Raw genomic sequence first — 27562 nt, 5'->3', positions numbered from 1 at the left:
CGACTGCCCGGTAAACCTTTTAGGGAGAGATTTGCTCGCAAAGCTGCAGTTAGGACTCATACCAGACGGACGGGGCAGGATTATGGTCCGACGGAAGGGGGAGCTTGACTCAGGTGGAAGTTTTGTGTTAAGAGCCACTGGTAGTTTGCACTATTACTACACGTTGGACATACCAGATGTCCCACCACACAAAACAGGAACATTCATACTTAATCAAGCGAAACAAATGTTGAAAAGCCCAGATCACACCATGGAGCCTGACGAGTTGCATGTAACAATGTGGTATAAAAATGGTCCAGGACCAGATGGAGACTATGAAGAATGGCTGAAAAAGATAACCCCAGCCAGAATAACTTGCACACACATTTACAGCAATGCAGAAAATGCAGCTGCAGCAGCAGTAGAGCTGCCTGATCATCTAAAACAGGCTTACAGAGGAACTTATCCACCACATGTGTCACTGTGCAATAAATCGACGGGCACATGGCAGGATCTGGGCAGATTGGTAAAGACGGGTCTCCAGACACGCGATTGGTATCGAGTTTCTCGCGACGTGGAGACCAGTCCATCCACCGCACTGAGACGAATGCGTTTATTTCTCACTATGACGGTCAAAAGCAATGTGCACCTAAATGAGGAGTGACACACATATCTTACACAGGAAGACGAGAAAGCTCTAAAAAACATTCCAGTTGCACTATGGTCAAAAGGTCCGACAGATGTAGGCCTGATTAAAGGAGCACAACCTGTAAAAATTTGACCGAAAACAGAACATAGACCAAACCAGAGACAGTAATTACGCCGGTAATAAAAGCCTTACAAGAAGCAGGGGTCATTATCCCCTGTCCTGACTCACCATGCAACACCCCATTGTTTCCTGTCAGGAAGCAGGCGCCGTCACAGGGATGGCGGATGGTTCAAGACCTGCAAGCAGTAAACAATGCGGTGGTGCAAAGAGCACCTTGTGTACCAGATCCACACACATTGTTAAATAACTTGAGATCAGATGCAAAAGTATTTACAGTAGTGGACATAAGCAACGCATTCTTCTCAATACCAGTACATCCAAATAGTCAGTATTGGTTTGCATTCACCTTCAAAGGACAACGATATACATTTACCAGATTACCTCAAGGTTATTGTGAAAGCCCAACAATTTATTCTCAATGCATGAGCGCGAGTTTGGCTAAATTTACCCGGCCGAGAGGAAGCCAACTACTCCTTTATGTAGATGATATCTTATTAGCATCACCAGATAACGAAACATGTATGCAAGATTCATTAGCACTTTTAGAACACCTGTATGTAGAAGGCCATAAAGTAAGCAGAGATAAACTACAGTTGTGTAAAACCCAGGTCAAATATTTAGGCCACAGTTTAAGCGCTGGAGGAAGAACAATTCTTGACAACAGAAAACAAGCAGTTTTACACGCACCAAAGCCAGTAACCAAAAAGCAAATGATGTCCTTTTTAGGCATGACAAATTACTGTAGAACTTTTATACCAAATTATGCAGAAGAGGTTGTTGAACTATCCAAATGAATGTATGAAAATGAGCTCAAAATGACAGATAAACTACAATGGACATCCTCAGCAGAAACAGCTTTTTGTAAAATAAAAACAACTCCAGGGCCAGACGAAGATTATGAAAACAAACTGAACAAACTTACTCCTGAAAAGATAACATGCAGTTATGTGTACAGCGATGGCCACAGCCGTGCAGCGGCTGCTGTGACACTCCCAGCCTCCTTAAACCAGATGTATGGAGGCCAGTACCCAGCACATGTGTCACTATGCAAGAAGGCATTTAGATCAATGAAAAGATCTTTTTGACCAACCTTTAAATAAAGGAGAGACACTTTATGTTGACGGTTCATCTAGAAAAAATTCGTTTGGGAAAACTGAGACAGGTTATGCTGTAGTGACAGCAGACAAAGTCTTAAAAGCGGAAGCGTTGCCATCTCATTATTCTGCACAGGCAGCCGAACTAGTTGCATTAACCGAAGCTTGTAAACTAATGGCAGGAAAACCAGTAACAATACATACTGATAGTCAGTATGCTTATGCTACTGCTCATACCTTTGTCACATACTGGCATAACAGAGGAATGGTTACATCAGCAGGAAAACCAGTCACACATGCAATATTGCTAAAAGAGCTATTGGAAGCTATCCAGTTACCCTCAAAATTAGCAATATGCAAATGTCAAGCCCACACTAACGGCACTGACAGCGTTAGCAAAGGAAATGCTTTCGCTGATAAAACAGCAAAAGATGCAGCAACAAGGAAAATTCTTGCTGCATCAATACAAAAACACGACCACTTAGATCAAGACTTACTTAGAACTATGCAAAAACAAAGTCCACCAATAGAACAAGATTATTGGAAAAAAAAGCAAGGCGCTAAACTAAAAGATAGCATCTATTTCTGACCAGAAAACAAACCAATCCTACCAAAAAACCTATATAAATGGGCAGCAATATTGAGCCATGTCACATGTCACATGTCACATGTCTCAAACAGGAGGGAGGGTAGGACAAATACACAAAATATATACAACCTATGGCTTTAATTCTTACTCAAAAATTTTTGTAGGACATGTTTAACATGCGCTAAACACAATCCGCAAGGGAACATAAGACCAAAGAGAGGGAAATTCCCAGAACCAAAATATCCATTTCAAGTAATACACATGGATTACATAGAATTAAACAAAAGTGAAGGTTATGAATACTGCCTAGTAATAATCGACGCATTCACTAAATGGATAGAGTTATTTCCGACAAGGACACCAGATTCCTTGACAGTAGCCAAAGCATTATGTAAAGGCATAATAATAAACAATTCCAGAGGTAATCAGGAGCGATAATGCTAGACATTTTGTAAATGCAGTGATTAAACATATAGGAACTTTGTTTCACATAGATCTAAAAAATCATTGTTCATATCATCCGCAGAGTGCAGGTCTAGTAGAGCGAATGAATGGAACAATAAAAAATAGATTAAAGAAGTGCATGGAAGAAACAAATAGACTGTGGACAAAATGCTTAGATTTGGTAAAAATGTACATTAACATCACCAGTACGAATGGCTTAACGCCATATGAAATGTTATTTGGACGACCTTACAGAATACCAACCTTTACAAATTATTGGGAACCAGATGAGGAAGCTAATTTAGCAGACTATATGAGGAAAATAGCAGAAAGGCAAACTTGGATACATTTATCACATTGTAAAAGGGTCATCACTGCTGAGTCTCCGACCCCACCTAGCGAGCAAAAGACTGATAGTAGGGTGGATTCAGACGTTTAGAGCCTGAGTAGACCTGAAAGTCAGCAGAAGAACGATTACAAGCCGTAAAGTGGTTTAGCGGAAGCCGAACTGAGCAGTAATGACAAAGTCAAACGGTTGTGTGGTCCTCTGGACCCTAACCGTCATAGCAATCGCAATAATACTTTTTGCCTTAGTGTGGTTCCTATGGGAACCACCTCAACACAGCGAAAGAGACCAAACCAGACCAAAAAGACATGCCACAGTTAGAAATGCAAAAGACGGATGCGAGGGAAACATCAGCTGGGGATCACACCTTCACATACCACAAGTGTATTTACCAACAGACAGAACTACCACCATAATCTTGCAGCCACAAAACCTAGAGTGGAATGGACAGAAGGGGGGTTATGGGGTGCGATGGTATTTGACTAATGACATAAAAGATACCACCTGGGGAACCTTAGTAGCAGAAGATGTGGGAGCAGACTGGTCGGGGTACACAACTACCACATATGCAAAATATCACCGGTCAATCATCACGATTCAGGCACCAACCACATCCAGCACAGCGATAATCATAACAGTAAACTTAACAAAAAACAGAACAATCGCCCCTCCCTCGTACTTACAATATGCAAATGCAGCGACATGTTGGGGATTCTATTTATGGAAGTACAAAATAGGGAAAGATGTGCCTTTCCAGTTACACCTATGTGACTATAACTGCCCCGCGCAAACTAAAAAACAAAACACGGCTCGGATGACCTCAGCAGCAAAACATGCAGGGATAATGGCAATAGATCAGGATACGGGAGCTGATGATTACTTCAAAATTACCACAGGAATCTCGGGAGATAAAAATAACTGGTTGTTAATGGTGGAACAAGCAGCTAAGATTCCACAAAATCCAGACAAAGGGTCATGCTTAGTTTGTATGGTAGCTAGACCCTTACTTAAAATAGTTCCGGCTCCAGTAAACTCCACCTGTGTAATCAACCTGATGCAAGAAACCAACCCTGACGCGACCTGCAAACACCTAGACAAAACTTTTCCACTCACAACCATGACAAAGCGCAAACCACTCTTTTATAACACCGTAGCACCTCAGAAATTCACCTGCATAAAAATCACGAGCACGAACCCTAAACATTTCCTTGGAAGCCTAAACAACTCCTGGTGCCTTGAAACAGTTCAAGCTCCAGCCAAATTCACACCATTAGCACGAGCAGATGTGTGGTGGTGCTGTGGCCCAAACAGAATTTATGATGGCCTTCCTAAGCGAGCTCAAGGATTGTGTGCACTCGTGACCTTCATCATTCCAGTAAACGTTCTTCCCCTGGTTGTGACTCTAATCTCTGAGAGAATGTTGCAGACTGATGTTTACAGGACGGAGATGGTGAGACGACAGAAAAGAAGCTGGAAAGGAGGAGAAGCCGATCCAACATACATCGATGCCATCGGTGTACCACGTGGTGTTCCTGATGAGTATAAACTAGCAGATCAAGTTGCAGCAGGCTTCGAGAATATACCAGTCATTTCCATGATTTTTCCTATCACTCCTAATACAAATGTTGACAGAATAAACTATATTCATTACAATGTTCAGCGTTTGGGAAATTGGACAGAAATGGGTTTTTCAGCAGTTCATGGGCAGCTTTCAGCAACATCGACAATGGCTTTTCAGACGCGTATAGCGGTGGATATGTTGCTGGCGGAGAAGGGCGGGGGTGTGCTCAATGTTTGGGGACAAATGTTGTACCTTTATTCCAAACAACACAGCAGCAGATGGAACGCTCACACGGGCCTTGGAGGGTCTTCGTACTTTGAATAAAAAGATGAACGATCACTCTGGCATCGACACGTCTATGTGGGATGGATGGGCTGATATGTTTGGGAGATACAAAGCTCTTGTAATGTCTGTTTTGATCTCCCTTGCTGTCTTCACTGCCATCCTCACCCTGTGTGGCTGCTGCTGTATCCCATGTATCCACGCCCTCCTCACCCGCCTAATCAACACTGTCATTTCTCCCATGAAACAGGACCTGGCGCAGGCTTATCCGTTGTTGGGGGATGCTGAACATGACTCTGAAATTAGCGAGGGTGATGACTTTCCATCCTTGCCCGACCTTTTTCCAGACCCTGGAGATTATGAGTAACAGTAAAACATTACAAACCCGAGTGTAAATGTTTGTGTTCTTGCGAAAATGATCTTGCAGCTGAAAATCAATATTGAAGTGGCTGGTTACAAGTGATGTGAGAATGTAGGCACAGATATGACAAACAGGGGGAATATGTTAGAGTAATTTTATATATAGTTGCCATATCCGTGCTTAATTATATTCATGTTCAAGTTCAGTTTTATTCCTTGTGTTCTTTCTTAGCAGCGCCGCTGAGGCGCGCGCTGCTCACTAATCATATGTTCTGAGCAGGTCAACCTGACCGAGGCTGATAAGCAGGATGAGCGTCATCCACACAGCTGCCTTCTCGACGTCCCATGTGCGGGGGATGTCCTTTGATTGTACTCATAGTTGATAAAACTGTTAAAACTCACAGAATGTTTGTTTCTATGATGTGTATCCTGTAAACCCTCCCCTTTGTTAAATGGAATAAAAACGCAGGAGAAATGATCTGGGGCCAGAGTGGATAGGAGGTGTACTTGGGTACACTCCTAGTCATTTCTCCTCGCGAGTAAACAAAGCTCATTTCTTGTTGTCTTCTTCTTCTTTCTTGCAGATTTAATAAATGTCCGTAGCTTAAACCTGACAAAGGAGCTTGAACAACATAATGCTAAAATGTAAACAATACAAAAACTAAACATTGATGGAGAGATCACCGATGAGCCCCAAAGAATAGATCAATACTGTTCAGACTTTTACACCAAAATATATGAATCAATATACAAGCAAGACTTGACTCTTCAGTTTCTGGGCTCTCACACAGAAACTAAATGAATTGACAGTGATTTAAAAGAACATTGCTACAAACCACTTCCACTCCAGCATGCTGTAGCTCTCTGGAAGTTTATTTGATTGACAGATTTTACTTTAAATCTTTTTGGCCCATTGTGCATGAGGAAAACAACCTGCCTAATAACTCTGCACACCTTGATAGAGGGTGACGATGTCCTTCCTCATTACACAAATACACATCCCGATAGGCTCAAGTCCAGTAAGAACTCTCATTAATATAGCTTGGAGTTAAAAAATAAGATAATGCTGGAACTGTATTCTAAATGTATTAAACTCGGCTGACAGCTCATCAAAAAGCTGAGATTTTGAATGAGGCTCTGATGAGTGAAACAACGAGGAGGAAAAGCCTGTTAATGCTCACTCACCAACAACAAACACACATGGTTCGGTCAATGCAACGCGTGAAACCAGTATTTCAAAGCTCTTTTACAAACAAAAACCCAACAATTTCACATGAGCAAGCATTAGTGACAGCAGTGACGTGCAGTCAGGGGAGGCAGGTGAGGCAGTGCCTCACCTGCCATCATGGAAAGAAAAAAAATGTAAAAAGAAAATAAATTAATTAAATTGTTATATGTATCCAGTGATTATACTATAAAGTTATTTTCCATTTAACTTCACCAGTTTTAGATTATTTTTATTCAAAATCGCTGAATTTTCACATTTACAGTTCAAATACTGAGAAGAGACTTGCGGTGAGGCGGCAGCCAGCTGAGCCTCACCATGGATTGCGCAATGACTCGGCTAACTGCTGGCCTGCTGTGCAGTGAGACCGTATTGCTATCTCTCTGTATGTCGCTATTAAAATGTTCAAACACTTTTGCTATGTGAATTATATTATAAATTTCCATAGTTTAGTTACCTGAGGTATATAATGTACAGTGTATTTTGTCAACAACTGTATGTGTGTAACGTGTTTCTTGTGCTGAGCAATCATAAAACGGCTGCGAAGAGGCACTGGGTGAGGCACGCAGTTCTCCTGCCTCATGGTAGAGGGCGCTAGTGATCCCAGGGATCCTTCTTGCGACTCCTCGGCTGCAGAATAAGTGACAACAAGCTACAGTTAGCAAGTCAAGTGCAGCGGCAGCGATCGTTTATTTTTTCCTCTCGACTTCATTTATAAGTAAAGGTAAGACCATAATAACGTTTTGTTTTATTAAATGTGCTTTTTTGTGTGCTCCAGTTTGTATGTGTAAAGAATGCTGGTATGAGCTTTTAAACAGAACCCGTTAACTGCTGCCAATCAAATGGTGAATAAGATCCTCTTTAGGGTTCATATGTTTGTAAATCTGACTGTGATGAAGTCAGTGCCTCACCAGCCATGAACCTCACCGCACGCCACTGAGTGACAGTCAATCCAGCAGACAGAGAGATTGAGGCTGGAGGCGTCAGACCACAAACTTCCAGGTCAAAGTAACCCCACCCAGTGTTTCTAGATGTTTAATTAACTTCTCTCTCGGATGTTTTGGGACAAATGGAATAACTTCTGTTATATGGGAGGTCAGAAGCAGGAGACCTGAACAGGTACAATAACACTATACTGGATCTCTGCAGGAGCTGAGAAAACGACGGAGACTCTCTTCATTGTATCAGTGTTGACAAATTGAAATGTTTTGGGAATTAGTGAAAACGTTAATTGAAAAAATGATCTCCAAGACACACCTGTGGAAGAGCGTCTTTACACCGACCTGTGTTCAGCGGCCGAGACGGACGTCAGACCTCCCGCTGGAGAGAATCGCCTACAGTACGTATTGAATGACAAGCAGCAAATATCTAAAGACATTTTATGAGTCCTACCAAGTATCTAACCTTGTTAGATGACTTATTATGGTGGACGACAGATCTTTACCACATCTAGTTTAAAAAAAAGAGAGAGACTAACAGTTACACTCCAATTTATCTAAAGTTTATTCATCTTTATTCATGATGGACAGCTTCAGAACACCAAGAAAGAAAGAGATAGGAAACATGTTTAAAAACACGCGCGCGCACTCACACACACACACACACACACACACGCACTCGCACTCTCACACTCTCACATCAGCGCACAGCTCTTCGGGGACGCGGTCCACCGCAGCCAGCTCAGCTTGTTCTCGGAGTAGGGGGGGTATCGAAGGCCGTTGAGCCGCTCCAGAGCCCAGCCCCGCAGCATGCAGGCGCGCTGGTGGCTGAAGGTCTCGAAGCCCCAGCGCCCGTGGTAACTGCCCCAGCCACTTGCCCCTGCACAAAGAAACCCCCCCCGGCACGGTGAGAGTCTGCAGACAGAACCTCACAGGCTCCGAGTGTCACTTCAATCTCTTTTGGCCATTTAAATCTCTGAAATTACTTTATGTGAAGGTAAAAATATCAAATCATGGAGACTAAAATAAGAAAGAAATAAGAAATAAGTTTAAACACGGACAATGATGTAGTTAGTATACCGGGCCACAGGAGGCCACTGTTGCTTGATTTTGTAATGAAACCACACAGACGTGTGCAGAGAACAGTGTTGCCAGATTGGGCTATTTTTGTTTATGTCAGGCGGAGAAAAAATATATTGGACTGGTGATTAAAATTTGGTCTCTCTCTCTCTCTCTCTCCTCTCCTCTCTCTCTCTCTCTCTCTCTCTCTCTCTCTCTCTCTCTCCTTCCTCTCTCTCTCCTCTCTCTCTCCTCTCTCTCTCTCTCTCTCTCTCTCTCTCTCTCTCTCTCTCTCTCTCCTCTCTCTCCTCTCTCCTCTCGTCTCTCCTCTCTCTCTCCTCTCTCTCTCTCTCTCTCTCTCTCTCTCTCTCTCTCTCTCTCTCTCTCTCTCTCTCTCTCTCTCTCTCTCTCTCTCCTCTCTCTCTCTCTCTCTCTCTCTCTCTCTCTCTCTCTCTCAGAATTGAATATAGCCTAAAAGATTTGATTCAGCCATGTATTAGCCAGCTGATCTGGCTTCCAGTGACTGTAAATAGTTCAAGCTCTCAACATTGTTGAAGTTAATGGAAAGACGCTGATTCTGCGTAAAGGTAAGATGATATTTATGTCACATTAGCTTATTTGGACTTATTTTGGTAACTGCAGCCCACTTATTCTATTGCATTTGCTCGTTGAATTAAAAACTCAATCAGCTGCGGTGCAGCCAGGTCGTAGTGCGTCTTTCAGCACCACAGGTGTGGAAAGCGGCGAAGAGAAAAAAAAGAGAGAAGGGAGAGAGGGAGGGAGATGCGGTCTGTATGTGCGTAATTTTGTTTTAAATTGATTTGCATGTAATCCTCATACAGGTCATTTGTGATGTAAATAAGGAAATATATGAGGCCTCCACGGCTTAAAAGTGCACATTTGTACGTGCAGTTGGCATTATTACTAACCAGGGCTTGGTGCGAGGATGCCAGAGGTTCATTTTGCAGTTTGTGTAGCCTATGGTTGATTTACCGCACTGTTGTTGGTTGCAATTTGCAAAAACCTATTTATCTATCATTTATATGTGGTTATTTGATGAAGATATGAAGCTCTGGGTGTGTTTTCTTTTGCATGTGGTATGATTTTGCTGGTTTGCACGGGTGTCTGGCAACTTCGAAGTTTTGGGCTGTTTTTTATTGGAATGGGCGGGTTCTAAGACGTGATTGGGCTGGAAACTGTCGATCTGATCTGGCAACACTGGTAAAGAACAATACACCATAAACGTGAAGAAAATAGAGAGAACCCGACGTCCGTATGGACTGATGACGGATCAGATGCTATCAGGGAGAGTCTCAACTATAAAACTACTGATATGGACAATAAAACTAGAATACTGACAGCGAGTCAAACCACTACGGGTCGGCCATGTTTGTTTACAACTGAATGAGCAGGAGGGAGGGGAGGGAGGGGGAGAGCTGTGCGCAGTAAGAGCGCTTGAAGCCTCCATCAGTCTCTGCAGGAGGGATTAGCGACCGTGAAAGAATGTTTCCACCTTTGGAGCCGGGATAAAAACTTAACAGATACAGTGGATCCGCACACTGGTGCTGTGTAAACGGACCCCCCAAAGATGAAGAAAGTTTTGCGGATACACTCGAATTTGTTGTCATGTAAACATCAGACAGGATGAAATGTTCAAACTAAGTTTGGTTTATAATATAGTAGTTTATAATATTTATAAACAAGGTGACTGATCTGCTTTCTGACAGGCTTGTTTTTTTTTTTTAAACAAAAACTTAACTTTTATCCAAAATAGTAAGTACAAAGTCCGAGTTTCTGCCAACAGTTTCTGCTGTTTTTCAAATTGTTTACGACGGTGTCTGGAGGCTCCAGGAGCCGCAGCCATTAGCGCTCTGCAACACAGCGGAAGAGCAGGCCGTCGGACCGAGAGCCGAGACAAGAGGACAAAGAACCGACCCGCCCTCCCATCCATCATCATGGGGAATGTGACGATCCTTATAGAGACGAGGCTAACTGGACCTGCACTAACTCTAGAAAAAGCTGCATCACTGGATCACGGGTTCAGGCTGGTGCCGGCAGGACCGTGCGGACAGTAGGAGGAAAGGAGGAGGGCTGGGAGCGTTTCTGATTGATAAGTGGTGTAACCCCCAGGACCAGCTGCAGCTGAACAATGTCTGCAGAGTCTGGAAAAGCCTGGAAACCATCACAGGCCACAAGGAACCAAACTCTAGACCAGGGGTCCTCAATAGGCGGCCTGAGGGAGCCAACTGTCTGGCCCGCGCCGGCTCATTAGCTGCACATCAACATGAAATAAAGTGCAATTTGTGGGGGGAAAAATGTGCTGCTCTACCTTTTTAATCCTCATCCCACGCAGTTGGAGACGGAGTCTGAGCGCATCGGATGTAATTACGTCAATGCATGCTTTGCTCGACGGCCCACGACCACAGGTTTCAATTTCACGACCCGGGAAACCCCCCGTCATATTGCAGAAAGTCAGTAAATTGAAATTAAACAAGGAAACAACATGAACCGCAGCGTGAAAAAGCGCAGTCAACCAGGAAAGCCTTCAGTTCCACTCTGACTGGACTGAACACTTTAGTTTTATATTACCAGCACTTCAACTCTCTGCATGCCGCCAGCTTTAATACCCACCACCCTCCAAAGTCCCACAGCCGCTAAACAGAAACTGAAAACATGACGTGATACAAGCCCTCCGTGTCTACGATATGTCGGCATTGGTACAAAAGAGAGCGACAGCGGCATCATCGCTTGTTTCATGGAACCTTACCAAAGCTAAGAAACAATTTGCTGATGCCGATAAAAAAGCTCAATTAATACGGTTGATGAAGTTTTGAGTCACGACGAGAAAAGAAAGAAACAGAACGACGACAAGTTTGGCACGAATGTCAATTTGATCAAAGTTGACCTGAGTTCTATGATTCAGGGTCGAGGCGTCACGCCGTCGCGGACAGTCGCCACCTTTTATCATGAGTTACAAGTGAGAGCAGGAAATAGCGGCGGATCGTTACGCACGGTCGCCATTATTGTTCCGCGGTGTTGCGAACTAATGTGCAAAGCTGCGAACTGCGGTGGGCTGCGAACTGCGGCGGGCTGCGAACTGCGGCGGGCTGCGAACTGCGGCGGGCTGCTATGCGCCGTTGAGTATCGTCATTCTCTATCTGTCAGGAATGTGGTGAATCGGGAGAATTTGGTATATTTAGTTGTGGATTTCGCTTTGAGACATGTCCAGCTGCCAGGACGCACCGTGAACCAGAGGACATGAGAATCGCCGTCTCGTGGAGGCGGGTGTTCGCCCAGGGCTCAAAACAAGCCAGGGCAGCAACTGGGTATTATTATATTGTCATTATTTTATGGCAGCCAAAAAGATGTTCCAGGAATATCAGGAATGTCACACCCATTTACGAACTATATTCAGATGCATTACGTCACATTAAAAATGTCAGGAATGTGGCAGGAATGAATTCAGGAACTCATCATGCCGATGTGTAAATGCACCTTTAAGCAAAGTTTCGCTGTTGGATAATACTGCAACTAGAAGAGTGGAGGATTTAGTGGAGGAGTGTTCTTCACCTCTGATCTCTAACTTAAAGTAACAGAATCCAGAAACAGACTTTCTGATGCAACGTCAGGCCTCAGGATTCAGACGACAGGATACGTCAGAGGAATTTCCTCATCTCATCACTTTTCTCACCGATTGGTCAGTGAATTCATAAATGTTTGTTTATTTGACATCTAACTGGTGTATCAGAACAACAAAATACAACAATAGTTCTAATAAGTTCATTTATATAGCAGTTTTTATACTTCAAATGCAGCAGACCACAATTAAAAACAATAAATAGTTGAAATGAGAACAGAAACAAACGCAGCATTAAAACAACAATTATGGAATTTAAAAAGTAACAACCTAAATCGCTCCCTGTATTTCTGTCTCTCTCAGGGCGTAAATAATTAGATTGTTGGTTTTGAACTTCCTTTTTTTCAAGAATGCTTTTTTATGTGACCCTCAACACAAGTTTTGAAAGTCACAGGCTTCAATTAATACTCAACCTTGACTATTACTCATAACAATAATAATAACAACAATAATAATAGTAATAATGGAAACATCAGCGAAAACATCTGCAATTAAAACAACTTTTACTGACATCGTGCAAAAAACCTGCGACTGTTCCGGCCCTTGGTTTGACCTGCTGGTCTGAGTTTCGGGGACCCCTGGTCTCCAGCCTCAGTCCCACTGCACAGAATGTGCCGGGACCAAACCCACTGCTATAGTAGTAGATGAACCGAAACATCACATCATAAAATGGGTCCGATCATCAATCTGGACAAGCCGCTTCGTTTAGATACGCCGCTTCCTGTTCACTGGTTGTTTTGTTACCTGGCTTTATTGAAATGTCAACGCTACACAGCACCCTGGTCTTCCACGCCTGCCGCCCGTTGCTTTGACATCCGACCAAATGAAGACCGTAGAGTGGCTGGTCCTCACCCATCTCCGCTTGATGGCGAGACCACACATGGACCTGCTCTGGTTCGCCTACCAATCTGATACAGGGGTGGAGGAGGACGCCATCATCCTCCTCCAACACAGAGCCCTGTCTCACCTGGAGAAGCCTGGAAACACTGTGAGCATCATATTCTTTAATTTCTCCAGTGTTTAACACCATACAGCCTGTGCTTCTGAGAGACAAGATGGAGCATGCAGGGGTGGACAACCACATCCTGGGTTCTGGACTGCCTCACTGGTCAGACTGAGCGACTGTGCAGGGCTTTGAACGCTCAGACTCATGTGATAAACCAACTCAAAAGTAAGCAGGATGCCACTTTTGAACATTTACGTGGAACAGAAACCAACTTGGAGAATTGCAGAGCTCTACTGGAACACTCAAAAAATGGCCTCTGATTTGGAGGAGCACGAAGACCAGAGACACTCGAGGACGAGAGAAGGCTGAAGTCGTCCTGAACAAAAACAAATCTTATCTACATTCAGATTCCCTCAGACGTCCAGACGCCGAAAGCTGGATTGTTTTTCTATTTCTCCTGGATGTGGATGTGTAAAACGCTCTGGACAGAGGCTCTGTCCTTCCCGGATATCGCCTCACACCCGCCCCACTGGGAACTTGTCTCTGACCAGGACTATCAAGGCCGTCTCACGACACCAGACACTGGACTGACACTGCAGAGAGAAGCAACAGTTCCGCTTCACCGCCTCTGTTGGCCGCTCCCCTCCTCCCACACAGAGGCAGGTGGAGGAGGTGAGCTGAGCTCCTACGAGAGGCTGTGAGCTCCACCAACCTAACCCAGCGGCTGGCTGCAACCTAACCCCACCTCCTATGTCCACATGTGCTTTGTCTTGGAGACATGTTGTAACCTGCTTTATATGTGCTGAGGTGTTTTTTTTCTCTCCCCCTAATCACACACTGTGCTCCTTTATAGAGCAGTCTGGAATCAGATTTTTTTTCTCCTCTCCTCACCTCTCGTCGTCTCTCTTTTCACCAAGCTTAAAAAAGAAATTTCGTTGTATTTGTTGCAATGACAATAAAGTTGATTGATTGATTGATTGATTGATTGGAGAAAGAAAAGCTCTTTGCTGCCATTCAAACATAAAACAAAGAGTCTTCACACTCACCGACTCCTCCAAAAGGCAGGCTGGGCAGCGACATGTGGATGATCCCGTCGTTGGAGCAGAAGCCTCCACTGCTGGTCTTCTCCAGGAACTGCTTGACCACCTGAGACACAGGTTAGAGATTAGAGCCTCCAGGCAGAGCCGCGCTGACCTGAAGATGGCGCTGTACTTACAGAGGAGCTGTCGGAGAACACGTAGAGGGCCAGAGGTTTCTCCTGGCGGTTCATGAACTCAATGCCCTCAGTCACAGACTCCACAGTGATGATGGGCAGAATGGGCCCGAAGATCTCCTCCTTCATCAGGGCGTCATCTTCAGCCACCTCCACCACCACCGTGGGAGCTGAGCGACAGGACACACCACGCCGAGGTCAGCACATTTTTTTTGTTCCTACAAATCTAAAGCTTAGGAAGCGTTTTCATTCTGTTGAACTTCAGCTGAAAGCAGGTGGAATGTTCGTATGAAATTGTGAACCGGACATGCAAACGCAAATCCACCATATTATAGTATGGTATGGTACACACTCTCACTAAGACCTTACAACTAAATAACTACACTCCCTAGAACAGGGACTGTGTGATACTAAAAAAAAGAAAAACTTTAAACATGAAGTGAAGTTAGCAAGAACCTGAATAAAGAGTCGTACCCTTTAACATTATACAAAAGATGGTTACTGGTTTAACATACCTGATCCATCTTTCAAAGAACCCATTTTGTTCTAGCAGATGTTATTCCTTCCATCTTTAAAACATCATATATGATATCAGTCCACTGTTGGTTTTTCTAGTTTCATCCACTTCCTTGTAATGGCTTTCCTACCAGCAGCCCTAAGTATCTGAAACAGAGGTTTATCCCTAGAGGAGAAGTTACCTGGAGGCAGGGCCCCGAAACACAGAGAAACAAATTCAAATGGAATATCTGTCAAAAATATACTCTGCATAATTTTAGAAACCTCTCGCCAAAAAGGCAACAGTATTGTACACAACCAAAATATAAGGGAATGATTTGCCTCTCTGCGTCCGTACTGTCTCCAACATGCAGATGAGTTGTAAAGTTTTTAACCAGAACCCGGGGTTCTAAAGATTCTAATGAGGCCCAACATTCTGTTTTTAATCCATTTTTTTCAGTAACAGACTCAAACCACCAAAGTCACAGGAGATCCTTTTTTCTTGTGGCAATAAGACAATATAACTTCTTCTGTATAAAGTCATTTCTTTTTTTTTCTTTTCAATTATAATACCAGTTCCTAGGCGGATCGGTGCAGCGTCTGCAGTTATGCAGTCGCTGCATCGGTCCGTCGTGGTGAAGAAGGAGCTAAGCCAAAAGGCGAGGCTCTGGATTTACCAGTCGATCTTCGTTCCTACCCTCACCTATGGTCATGTGCTTTGGGAAATGACCGAAAGAAGGAGATCCCGGATACAAGCGGCTGAAATGAGTTTCCTCCGTAGGGTGGCTGGGCGCACCCTTAGAGATAGGGTGAGGAGCTCAGTCACCAGGGAGGAGCTCGGAGTAGAGCCGCTGCTCCTCCACATCCAGAGGAGCCAGCTGAGGCTCTGGTTATCTGTTTGGGATGCCCCCCAGACGCCTCTCTAGGGTGGTGTTACGGGTATGTCCCTCCGGTAGGAGGCCTAAGGGGGAAGACCTAGGACACGCTGGAGAGACTATGTCTCTCGGCTGGCCTGGGAACGCCTTGGGGTCCTACCGGAAGTGCTGGAGGAAGAGTCTGGGGCGAGGGAAGTCTGGGTATCCCTGCTGAGACTGCTGCCTCCGCGACCCGGACTGGATAAGAGGAGGACAATGGATGGACGGATGGAATACCAGTTACTGCTTAGCCCTGCACATATTGGCCCGAATTCACAGACAAGGCTTATATCAAGCCAGGAGTCAGACCATTAAAGCTGGGTCATTTAAGTGGCTTGCATGAGCGTAGCTGACTTTTGTCTTAGTTAGTCCCAGACTGTGGAGTCCTGGACTAAGCTTAAAGGACGACACCTGGGTCAAGCCTCATTAGCCTAAGTGGGAGCACAGCCTGTTAGCCTCATGGTGCTCATAAAAACCTGGAATGGAATTGAGGGCAGCTTTGCTGAAGGGAATTTTGACAGCAAACATGACTGGAGCCAGAAGAACACGCTCAAAGAACTTTACCGAGTATGAAAAAACTCCACTGAAACAAACTTTGGGAAATCATGCTGTCATTGAACGTAAAGGCCAAACTGCTGCCATTGAACACAAGAGGAGTGCTTGGGAGGCCATTTTATATATATATATATATATATATATATATATATATATATCTGCATATCACAGATGTTATATCGTTTTGTGACATTGTTTATACTGAATGATATCTGCCTTCATAGACTCTGTGGAAGAACATCAAATTAGATTTTAAAAAAGAATGCAAAATGTAACCTGATCATTTAAAACTCATATTTAGATCCAGTGAATTCCACTGATGTAACAATGACTAATCTCAAACTGTAGGATTCTTGGATCTGTACGCACTCATTTAACTGACTAACCGAGTATGTGGAAGTGAACTGCTTTTCTTTTCTTTCCCCTGTCCTCAGTCCTCCCGTCCTTTCTCCTCCACTGTCTTCCCCTGTCTTCCCCTTACCCTGCCGTCCATCCTGTCTATTTCCTTGATAGAGTAGTTGTTGTGATCCCAGTGTTCCATTTAAATGTGAAGTTACTGTCTTTTTTTATGATGCCTCTATTCCCTGTCTTGTATGTCATCCTGTTGTATATTGTTTTGTGGCTTGACTTGTCTTATTGTTACGTGTGAAATTTTTTTACATCAGCCTGTCTAAGGACAACAGATGGAAATTAGCCTATGGCTATAATCTGACACATTTACATTTGTTATATGTTCATTAATATGTACTGTCCCTATTTAAATAAATAAATAAGAAAAATAAGTGAGCACAAATGGTAAACATACTATAGAAAGTAAACTAGTTACCTCTTTCTGTACATACAGATTATTCCACTGTCATTTCGGGACCATGTGAGTTTTTTTATCGAACAGTGTTCACTTCCGAGAGGAACTGATTCTAACCCTGGTGGGAGAACCAGTGCAGTGACCGTGCAGCCGAGATGTTGGTCTGGTTTTAACTACAGGAGCTGAGTGATGCGTTCAGGTGCATCACGTTACTCCGCCCTCTGACATTTTAACGAGCTGCGGGGCTCTCACAGTAGCGATGGTACAAGCTAAATATGAGTAAAATACGACTGATATTCATTAGCGAGCTGGAACATGCATGCGCAGCACACGGCAGAGCAGAAGTTTCAGCAGTGCTGCTCCCACACAGTTCGGCCAGGATGGCTGGAACAGCCGAAACTAATTTCTTCGGCCAGAAGGAGCTGGACGAAGACAATGACGTCATTTTCTTTGGCACTGCCGAACTTTCTTCTTGTTTTTATGGAGTATGAATTGGCCTTTAGTCTGGGACTAGGCTTAAGTCTTGTCTGTGAATCCGGGCCATTAATACTCAATATTACTCATTTAGCTTTATGTCATATTGACATTTTAACTTGTATGTGATTTATTTGCTTTACCTTCTGTGTGGAGCTATGTGGCATGAATTTCCACCGGGGATGATTAAATACTGTAATTTCTGGACTCTAAGCAGTCACTTATTTGACACGCTTTGAGCCGTGTGGCTTGAAAAAGGACGTGGCTAATTTAAGCATTTTTATGGGTTAACGGGCTTCATGCTGCCAAATTCCACTTCCGCCTGTATCGGCGCGGTTTTGAGCACCTGTTTCTCCCAAATTTCCCCTAAAAGTGACATTTCTGTCTTTCTGACCTCGTCTCACTATTGTAGCCATCATATGCTGCTGCAGGAGCATCAGGAGCATCCCGTAACTCCAACCTGCACTCCGTGGCTAATCAATCATCCTCCACCTGCACTCTGTGGCTGATCAATCATCCTCCACCTGCTCTCCGTGGCTGATCAATCATCCTCCACCTGCACTCCGTGGCTGATCAATCATCCTCCACCTGCGCTCCGTGGCTGATCAATCATCCTCCACCTGCTCTCCGTGGCTGATCAATCATCCTCCACCTGCTCTCCGTGGCTGATCAATCATCCTCCACCTGCTCTCCGTGGCTGATCAATCATCCTCCACCTGCTCTCCGTGGCTGATCAATCATCCTCCACCTGCACTCCGTGGCTGATCAATCATCCTCCACCTGCACTCCGTGGCTGATCAATCATCCTCCAGAGACAAATCTTCCTCCTCAGAATCACAATCAGCAAATAACTGATGAAAAACTTTGTCAACAGAGATAAAACCCTCAGTGTTGGTGTATTTTTGCTGTAAATCACTTGCCTTCGCTCTCTCTCTCTGCTGGCTTTTCTGCAGCTGGCAGACTACGTGCACGATCGCGCACGCACGAACACGCACCCACCTGTGTGCAGGGATTTCCTGCACTATGAAAAACTGATTTGCGGGAAGTGATGAAACTATGCAGAATCCCCCGTTACAACGTCAACACCTGTGGCTTATAAACAAGTGCAGCCTATATTTGCAAAAATGTTTTTTTCTTTTCAAATATTCAGGTGCGCTCAATTGTCCGGAAATTATGGTATTATTATTCCATTCTATTGCATGACGGCCTCCATGTGATTGATAATCTGTGAAAATATGAGGCTGAAGGCTGCAGAAATATGTGCCTCTTCAGGTTCATGTGTGCATGAACCTGAAGAGTCACAGCGGGGCTTTTAAAGACGTTCCAGCACATTTACAGAACCAATGAAACACTAATTTGAATCTTTTGTTGCAGTTTGGATGCAACATTGCAGATGGAAAATCTGCTGACTTACTGTATTTTACACGGGAATTCTTGTCAATGTTTTACTCTGATTAAATATGTTTTTAGAAATCCCGAACAAGCTGAAATGTTCGTATCATTTGTTTTTATACATCATAAAAACAAAGAAATTATTGACATTTATAAGTCCTGTACCGAGCTTCTCTCCTCTAAACTCCAACCAGAACAGCAGAGTCTGGTTCTGGTTCTGCAGGTTTCTTCCCATTAAAGAGGGTTTTTCCTTTCCACAGTTTGCTCTGCTTCCTCATGGACAATCGTTGGTTTCTCTCGGTAATAAGTCCCGAGACAAGACTGTTACATTTGACCCTATTTAAATAAAACTGAATTGAACTAAGACAAGTTTTTCACTGTAGAATTAAGTTCCACATATATCAGTGTGTTTTGGGGCTTTCTGTTTGTTTAGGAACATGAGTGACGGTGGTGTTTCGTTCCTCAGTGACGTCCTGGACTGAGACTTTTTACATCCTTACATTTTCTAAATGGTTATGTCAGTGGGTGGTAGGCGTGTGGATGTCCTTCGGTTACGCTTTAATTTCAGTAGAATGAACCTCGGTAGTTTGGTTTGAACTGCAGCGACTTCAATGTCCTGCTGAGGTTCAGTCCTGACAGGGACAATCCGAGGACACGGAGAGATTCCTCATTATGAGGAAAGAAAAATCACCACAGAAGGTTCTGACCCACCGATGTACTTGTCGTCCTGGTCGCTCTCTCCTCCAATCACGACCTTCCCACTGGTTTTCTTCAGCAGGTCCATGAGACGCGTCCAGTGGCGAGGGGAGACGATGCGGGACATGTCGGCACACTTCTGGGGCTCCTGGGTGTAGAACTCCTGCAGGGTTTCTCTCAGCGCCGGCAGCAGGGCGTCCCTGGTGGCGGCCGAGCACAGCAAGAAGTCCGGCGCCACGCAGCTCTGACCTGCGTTGTAGTACTTGGACCAGGCCAGACGCCGCGCTGCAGCCGCCACGTCCACGCGGTCGTCGATAAAACAGGGACACTTCCCCCCCAGCTCCAAGGTCACTGGGGTCAAGTGGACGGAGGCCGCCTGCAGAACCAGGCGTGCTACAGCCTGAGAGCCTGAAGTGGGAGAAACGTTCATGACGCTTCAGCACAGGAGGGCAAACCTACGGTGCCGGCCTTCAGGACGACCACAGAGTGGAAAAACCACAAAGGAAACACGAGGCATCGATATCACAGGCTCACAGTGAAGACTGCTCGAAGAGAACTACTGTGGTGTAAAGATTTCACATCTTTATGGAGATTTGAGACATTAAATTGCCATTTGATGCATTTCTTTTTGCAAAGGTCAAACTAAAAGAGAAATTAAAAGAGAACATACTTCACTGTATTTTTCATCATTAGAAATGGCATAATATTCATTTTGCCCTCATTATTTTTCAAAACATTCAACTTGGTCTGGTTTAGTAGAAAGGTATTTAAGATAATGTTGACTTTTTGGGGCGCAATTGTCATTTTTTTTTAAAGAATTAAACCTCAGTGTTTCTGGTCCATCTGCATGAACCTGAGATTCCTCAGAAACAAACACACACATGAAACAATCAGTGGCAGAGAAAGAGTTTGTTTACTTCTATACGTCTATGTGTCTACTTCTATAGTCTATGTGTCTACTTCTATACGTCTATAATTGTAAAGACAGGATGTGATCTGCTTCTATTATTTGGTAAATGTAAACACGGAGGACTGAAGCCTCCTGAAGTTCCTACCTGTGTAGAAGATGTGGTCAAATCGGTTCTTCAGAAGAGCGGCGGTCTCCTCTGCTCCACCGCTCACCACCGCATAACAGTCCTGTCAAGTAGAGTCTGCTCTGAGAAGGTAGACCTCCAAAACCGACGCTTATGAATCTGACACGTTGCTTCAGACCCTTGGTCTTCACGATCAATCATAAGTGAAAAAGTGAATGAAGGGAAGTTAGATACCTGACTGAGATATTTGGGGAGGAGCTCTGCGATCAGAGCGTCGGTGGCAGCGCTGATCTCTGAAGGTTTGAGGATCACACAGTTTCCTTCACACACAAAGCAACAAGAACAGCGTCAGGAACAGATTACAGTGGCTTGCAAAAGTACCAATACCTGTTGAACTTTCCACATTTTCCACATTACAACCACAAATGTAAATGTATTTTATGTAATGGACCAACTCAGTATGTCATGTAATTCTGAAGTGGAAGGAAAGTGAGACATAGTTTTGAATATTTCTTTTTTACAAATAAACAAAAGTCTTCATCCTCCTTCGCTCTGATCCCTCTAAATGAAATCCAGTGCACCCGAGGGCCTTCAGAAGTCTCTAGTGAGCAAACAGAGTCCAGGTGTGCCTCCAGCTGTTCTGTGACGATCATCTGTGAACCAACTGCATCATGAAGACCAAGGAGCGCTCAGGTCACCACTGAGGGTCTCTGACCATGACCCTTGACCCCTGTCAGCTCCCTAGAGTGCCGTAATGTGGCTGCACCCCCGCGTCCAGCAAACAGGATGGCCAATGTGGAAAAGGAATTCCCCCAAAGGGATTAAGAAAGTATGATTAGTTTAGTTTATTAGTCAGTGATGCCAGTAACGTATTAATTAATAACATGTTACTCTGATATGACCTTTTTTTTTCCAGTAACGAGTAATCTAAGTAAACAAACCAGTAATCAGATTAAAGTTACTTCTACAAGTCACAGTGTGCTACTATAATAGAGTCCAGCAGGACCAGTTTCTCGTCAGAGCTGCTTTATTATTAAACAGAACCGGGTCGCTGCTTTGTTCTCCTCCAAATGGACACACACACACACACACACACACACACACACACACACACACACACACACACACACACACACACACACACACACACACACACACACACACACACACACACACACACACACACACACACACACACACACACACACACACACACACACACACACACACACACACACACACACACACACACACACACACAGTGCATGCAGTCTCCGCATGCTCACCTGACCCGCCCACTTCTCCACTCTCAGCCAATCACAGCCAACTCGCTCTCAACTCGTGTCACCTGTGTTCAGGTGACACAAAAGAATCTGAACCAACAAACATCATTAATTAATCTTATCACTGCATCAATAACAACTGCAGAGATGTTACACTACTTCTGTAATTTTCCTCAGTAAAAAGATATATTGGCAGAAAGCCCCGCCCCTTTTTTCCAATCAATCGAAGAAAGACTATTTGTTCCTGGAGGGCAATTAAAAGGTTGCATAGAGCCGGCAGTGCAAGTAAATAGATAAATAGAGCAACAACAGACTACAACTACATTACTGGGTAAATAGATACCAGTAACAGTGAAAATCTCATAATAAAACAATAAAACCGTGAGTCAGATATAAATACAACAAAGAATGAAGGTCAAAGGTTAAATATGTACCAGCAGGAGGTCAAAGGTTAAATATAAACATGGTGCAGGAGGTCAAAGGTTAAATATAAACATGGTGCAGGAGGTCAAAGGTTAAATATAAACATGGTGCAGGAGGTCAAAGGTTAAATATAAACATGGTGCAGGAGGTCAAAGGTTAATATAAACACGGTGCAGGAGGTCAAAGGTTAAATATAAACACGGTGCAGGAGGTCAAAGGTTAAATATAAACACGGTGCAGGAGGTCAAAGGTTAAATATAAACATGGTGCAGGAGGTCAAAGGTTAAATATAAACATGGTGCAGGAGGTCAAAGGTTAAATATAAACATGGTGCAGGAGGTCAGGCAGGATCAGAACGGAGTTTTTGGAAAACATCAAAATTATTTTTATGTTGAGACGATGGGGGGTGTTGTCGACAGCTGCTGAAAAAGTTACTTGTAATCTAACTTAGTCACTTTACTGATTATTTGTCTTTAAAAGTAACTAAGTTACTTTTTAAAGGAGTAACCAGTCATCGGATTACTTTTTCAGGGCAACTATAGCAACACTAATTAGTTTAGTTTGGAACACACCAGACAGGTCGGGGATAAGGTTGTGGAGAGGTTTAGAGCAGGGTTCGATTATAACACGTCTTGTGGAGCGCCGTGCGATTCATCATCGTGTTGCACAAGTCCAAACCTGCCATACCACAGCGTGGCGTTTTGGCCGGGCAAGGAGAGCACTGATCAGAGGAGCTGCCGAGAGGCTGACGGTCGCTCTGGAGGAGCTGCAGACATCAGCAGCTCAGGCGCCACCAGCCGTGTTGGAGACACAACAAACATGGAGGAAGGTGTTCCGGTCAGACGAGAACAAAACTGAACTTTATGAATGAAATGGTCCAGAGCTTCTTCCAATTCAAAATCTCTGGCGGGACTTGAAAACACACAGACGCTCTCCACCCAGTCTGACTGAGCTTGACTGGTGACTTCAGAGATACGCAGCGTGCCGTGTCGGTCCATCACTTGAGATACTTTTACATTTGTGGTTGTGATGTGAGTAAATATTGAAATCTGTGATGAAATCCACACAAACCTCAACAGAACACCTGTGCTTTGTTGTCTATTAAAGCTAAAAACATCCAGACCCACGATCCAAACCTTCAGCAGGCACATTTGATGCCAATGAGAAGGATTTCAGTGTTATTGCAATAAATATAAACTTGTTCATATAAACAAATATATTATATTAGTGTCAGACCAAAACAAAGAGACATTGGGCGTGAAAACAATAAATACAAAGTGATAACGAGAAACAAAAGACTTGATTACGAGTTAAAATGTCAAGAGGACTGAACCACCTCACATTCCCAAAGGTTTTCTGAATGAATGCTTGTTTTGTTTTTATTTATCAGGTCTCATGATTTTGAGGCAAATGTACAGTTGAACGACAAAATAAAATAAAAATTGGGCTAAAAGGAAAATAGGGATTAAATTATATTATCCACTCTCGCTCGATATCTACATTTAACACAATCCGACTTTTACTTAATCCGCCAGTTTCACGACCAGTCTGAAAGTGCTTTTAAATACCTTTTTATTCTGTGTGTGTGTGTGTGTGTGTGTGTGTGTGTGTGTGTGTGAACATTTCAAGCTTTGTTCATAATCCCATTTTCAAACTGGTTCATTTTAACATTAATATTCTATATCATGAATAAACTTTCTTCTTTCTTCCTAAACAGTTTTGCTATATTTAAAAAAAACTTTGATTTATAAAATTTAAGAACAACAATAGAGAGTTTTACGAGGACGACCACTTCTAGCTATTTCAGCTATTTTCACATTGAAAGACTTCTTAGTTTTAGTAGTTCTTTTAGTGGTTTTAGCCTTTCAATACTATAAAAAAAAACTCTCTCCACATATCGAACAGAAGTAAACCGGCATTGAAGGAAGTGAAATAAATTTGTCCACAAAGAACCAAAACACGTTTTTGGAGAGCCAGATTATGTAAAACGTTTGTTCATAACAAAAAGACTTTCAACTAACAGACTATCAAAGTGATATTCTTCACTTTGCCAACACATTCCATGATAACAGGCGTCATGAATGACAATATGGATAAAAAGAGCAAGCAGAAGAGCAGATGTGTCTTGAAGAGGGCAGAGGATTGGCCCCGACACAAAACTAAACTCCGAGTTCAGAGACTTGACTCAGAAAATAAAGCAGGAAGACAAAGTTTCTCAGTTAATCTTTTCATGTTACCATGAGGTCCTCACTCCAGCACACTGTTGATAGGGATTAATAACAAACAGGACATAATGCAATGAATCTGCCTTTGATAGGACTCAAACCACAACCACACTCATGATGAGAAAAGAGCCACACAAAGTCAGTCCCTGTTGATGATCCCTGAAGAACCATGAAGCATTTAAAGACTGACGTGTTCACACAGGCTCTGATAACCTGTATGTTTAACTCTTGTTATTCCCACACACCTTCCTAACCTCTTACCTGCCTCTTCTCACCTGATCAGTTTAAAGATTCAAATCTTACTGGAGTTGTTTTTAACAGTATAAATTACTTTTCCAGTCCAACGTCATCAGGTTGAGCCAAAGCCACAATGAGCAAGACTTTTGTTGTTTGCTTTCACTCTATACCAGGAGGCAGTGGATAGTGGGATTGTGTGACGCGTGTGGAAGCGTACCTGCGGCGACCGCTGCCACCAGGGGCACCAGCAGGAGCTGCAGCGGGTAGTTCCAGGGTCCGATGATCAGAACCAGTCCCAGCGGTTCTCTCCGAACAAAACACTCGTCCAGCTTCGTGGCCTGAAGCATGAAGAGGTTTAAACATCATGGAGACTCTTTATCCAACCAGACCAGACCCAACCGGCACTGGCAGAGATCTGCATTACTCTGTTTGGTCTTTAATATTCTGCAGTAAAACAACTCTTCCACCAACAGCTTCGAGGAGCCACAGGAGCAGCGTACCAGGTTTTTGTCGACGTACTGCGGCTGCATCCAGCTGGATAAGTTAGTGATGGCGTAGTGCAGCTCGTTGATCACCATATCAATCTCAGCAAGGACGGCCTCAAACTTTGGCTGCAGTGAAAAGACGACAGGGGAAATCAGATTAAAGCGTCACGAGGTGGAGTAAAGTCTCCCAGACACTTTTTAAACCAAGTTCACTGAATCTGACTCGTCTTGACTGTCGGATTTTACCAGCTTTTTTGTTTTTTTCTGAAATATAAAAAAAAAAATGCTAGAATTGCATCATTAGAACAGAGACCTCACAGCACATGTTTGACGCTCGGGTCATGTCCTCGGTTCTGGTTCTAGTTCTGGTTGTGTCTGGCCATGTGACGAGGGTGTTTACCTTTGAAAGGTCGGTGTGCAGCGCCTTCAGGATCTGTTCCTCGTTGTCTTTTATCATGGCCATGAGCTTTATCAGCTGTGATCGACGGAACTGTTCCGGTATTGTGACGCCCGATCGGAATGTCGCCCGCAGCCTGTTGATGACCTGCACTTGTTCTTCCATCCTGTCAGCTGGAATGAAGCAAACAAACCCCAGTCCACTTCAGAACCTCACAAACTAAAACCCCAGTCCACTTCAGAACCTCGGGGTCCTGGAGGAGGTGGTCTTCCTAGATCATGGGCTGCACCAGTGTGTTTCCTTCCTTCTGTTCCACTCTCTTCTCACAGTCATTCAAACAACAAAGGCTCTATACAACGTTGTCATTAAGGTGGGACTCTAAAGGTCACGGATGTTTCCATCACTGACCAGAGAAGCATCTGTCATTGGTCAATCACAAGTTGTTGTTATTAAACTGTGTTAGAATGAATGTTTGTCACAGACAATGAGCCAATAAGAAGTGTGTTTGAAGAAATAACATCTGTCTGGATGAAACATGCTGAGGGGTCCAAGCAGCTGAAGACCACCCAGCTGAGACTATCTGATCGTTCAGGTTCCAGTAAGACAGCAGGACCAGAAAGTCGAGTCCACATGACTCAGCAGAGACGCCACGCCGCCACCCTCGTCTCATCACACCTACTCCAGAAACATGCACATCCACACAGTTCTGGTCCTTCACACAAATCTGTTTCACATCCCAGGACAAACTGGGAGAACAGCAACAGGTACACACAACAAAACTCAAGTAATCAGAGTACTCTACAGAGTAATCTGCTGCAAGTCTGTTTGGTGAGAAAAAAAAAAAGACTGATCAGTCACATGACTGACAGTCACGTCACAAAGAGCAGAGCTGTGATTGTGTCCTACCAAGTTTCATTTAAAGCTCAAAAAGAACAAACACACACACACACACACACACACACACACACACACACACACACACACACACACACACACACACACACACACACACACACACACACACACACACACACACACACACACACACACACACACGTCTGTGTGAAGTTCTTGCTGTCACACTTAAATCTTAATACTGAAAATAAATAAACAAACAAGACAGATATTTACCGGTTCAGCAGGCAGGAATCCCCCCGAGCAGCTCCGAACACACTTCACACACTTCACACTCCTCACTTCCCTGTTTGCTCCTTCAGAACGGAAACTAACGTACGCCGATCTATGTAAACCGTGAGTAAGTGTAAGTGTGTGTGTGTGTGTGTGTGTGGGCGTGTGTGTGTGTGACAGAAGTGTTGATCCGGTCCGTCCAGTCTCTCTCGCAGTGACGCATGCTGGGAAATGTAGGACTCTCCACACCCACAGACGGCCGTCGCCGCCATATTGGATGAGGCAGCACCAGTCAACCGGAGTCAACATAGAACGAGCAACGTTTGTACACAAAAACTTGAACGAAAGCTGAAAAGAACCTACCAGTGGACTTTTCCCTGAAAGTGAACCTTCCCTGGTGATGTGTTTGTATTTGATAGACACTTTTTACAAAGTATAAATAAAAAAAAGTTTGAAATGAAATACGTTTCTGTATACGAATCACAAGCAAAGTTGTTCATTCTGCGTTGACTTAGGTTGACTCAGGTTGACTCTGGTGTGACCCGAGAGTGCGATGCCCCATCCAATATGGCGGCGA

General features: G+C 43.9%; 1 protein-coding gene across 1 annotated transcript; it reads right to left on the bottom strand.

Annotated features, from left to right (window-relative positions):
* Positions 1-8134: 8134 nt before the first annotated feature.
* Positions 8135-27198, bottom strand: aldh3b1 (aldehyde dehydrogenase 3 family, member B1). Its single transcript, XM_080487494.1, has 10 exons — positions 26989-27198; positions 25861-26030; positions 25476-25586; positions 25193-25313; positions 21042-21127; positions 20829-20910; positions 19789-20181; positions 14446-14612; positions 14276-14375; positions 8135-8467 (listed from the first exon to the last, which is right to left on the bottom strand). The coding sequence occupies exons 2-10, from the start codon at positions 26020-26022 to the stop codon at positions 8283-8285; spliced, it is 1407 nt and encodes a 468-aa protein (XP_080343620.1). The 5' UTR covers positions 26023-26030; positions 26989-27198; the 3' UTR covers positions 8135-8282.
* Positions 27199-27562: the final 364 nt, after the last annotated feature.

Source organism: Lipophrys pholis (genome assembly GCF_963383615.2).
Source record: "Lipophrys pholis genome assembly, chromosome: 19".
Lineage (NCBI taxonomy): Eukaryota > Metazoa > Chordata > Actinopteri > Blenniiformes > Blenniidae > Lipophrys > Lipophrys pholis.
This window is presented reverse-complemented; position numbering and strand designations above follow the sequence as displayed.

Excerpts from the sequence above, each read along its gene's own strand:
- aldh3b1 (XM_080487494.1), bottom strand. The coding sequence starts at position 26,022 with ATGGAAGAACAAGTGCAGGTCATCAACAGGCTGCGGGCGACATTCCGA. Across the intron at positions 20,182-20,828 it reads TGACCACATCTTCTACACAG|GCTCTCAGGCTGTAGCACGC; the intron begins GTAGGAACTTCA and ends CTCCCACTTCAG. Across the intron at positions 14,376-14,445 it reads TGTTCTCCGACAGCTCCTCT|GTGGTCAAGCAGTTCCTGGA; the intron begins GTAAGTACAGCG and ends CCTGTGTCTCAG.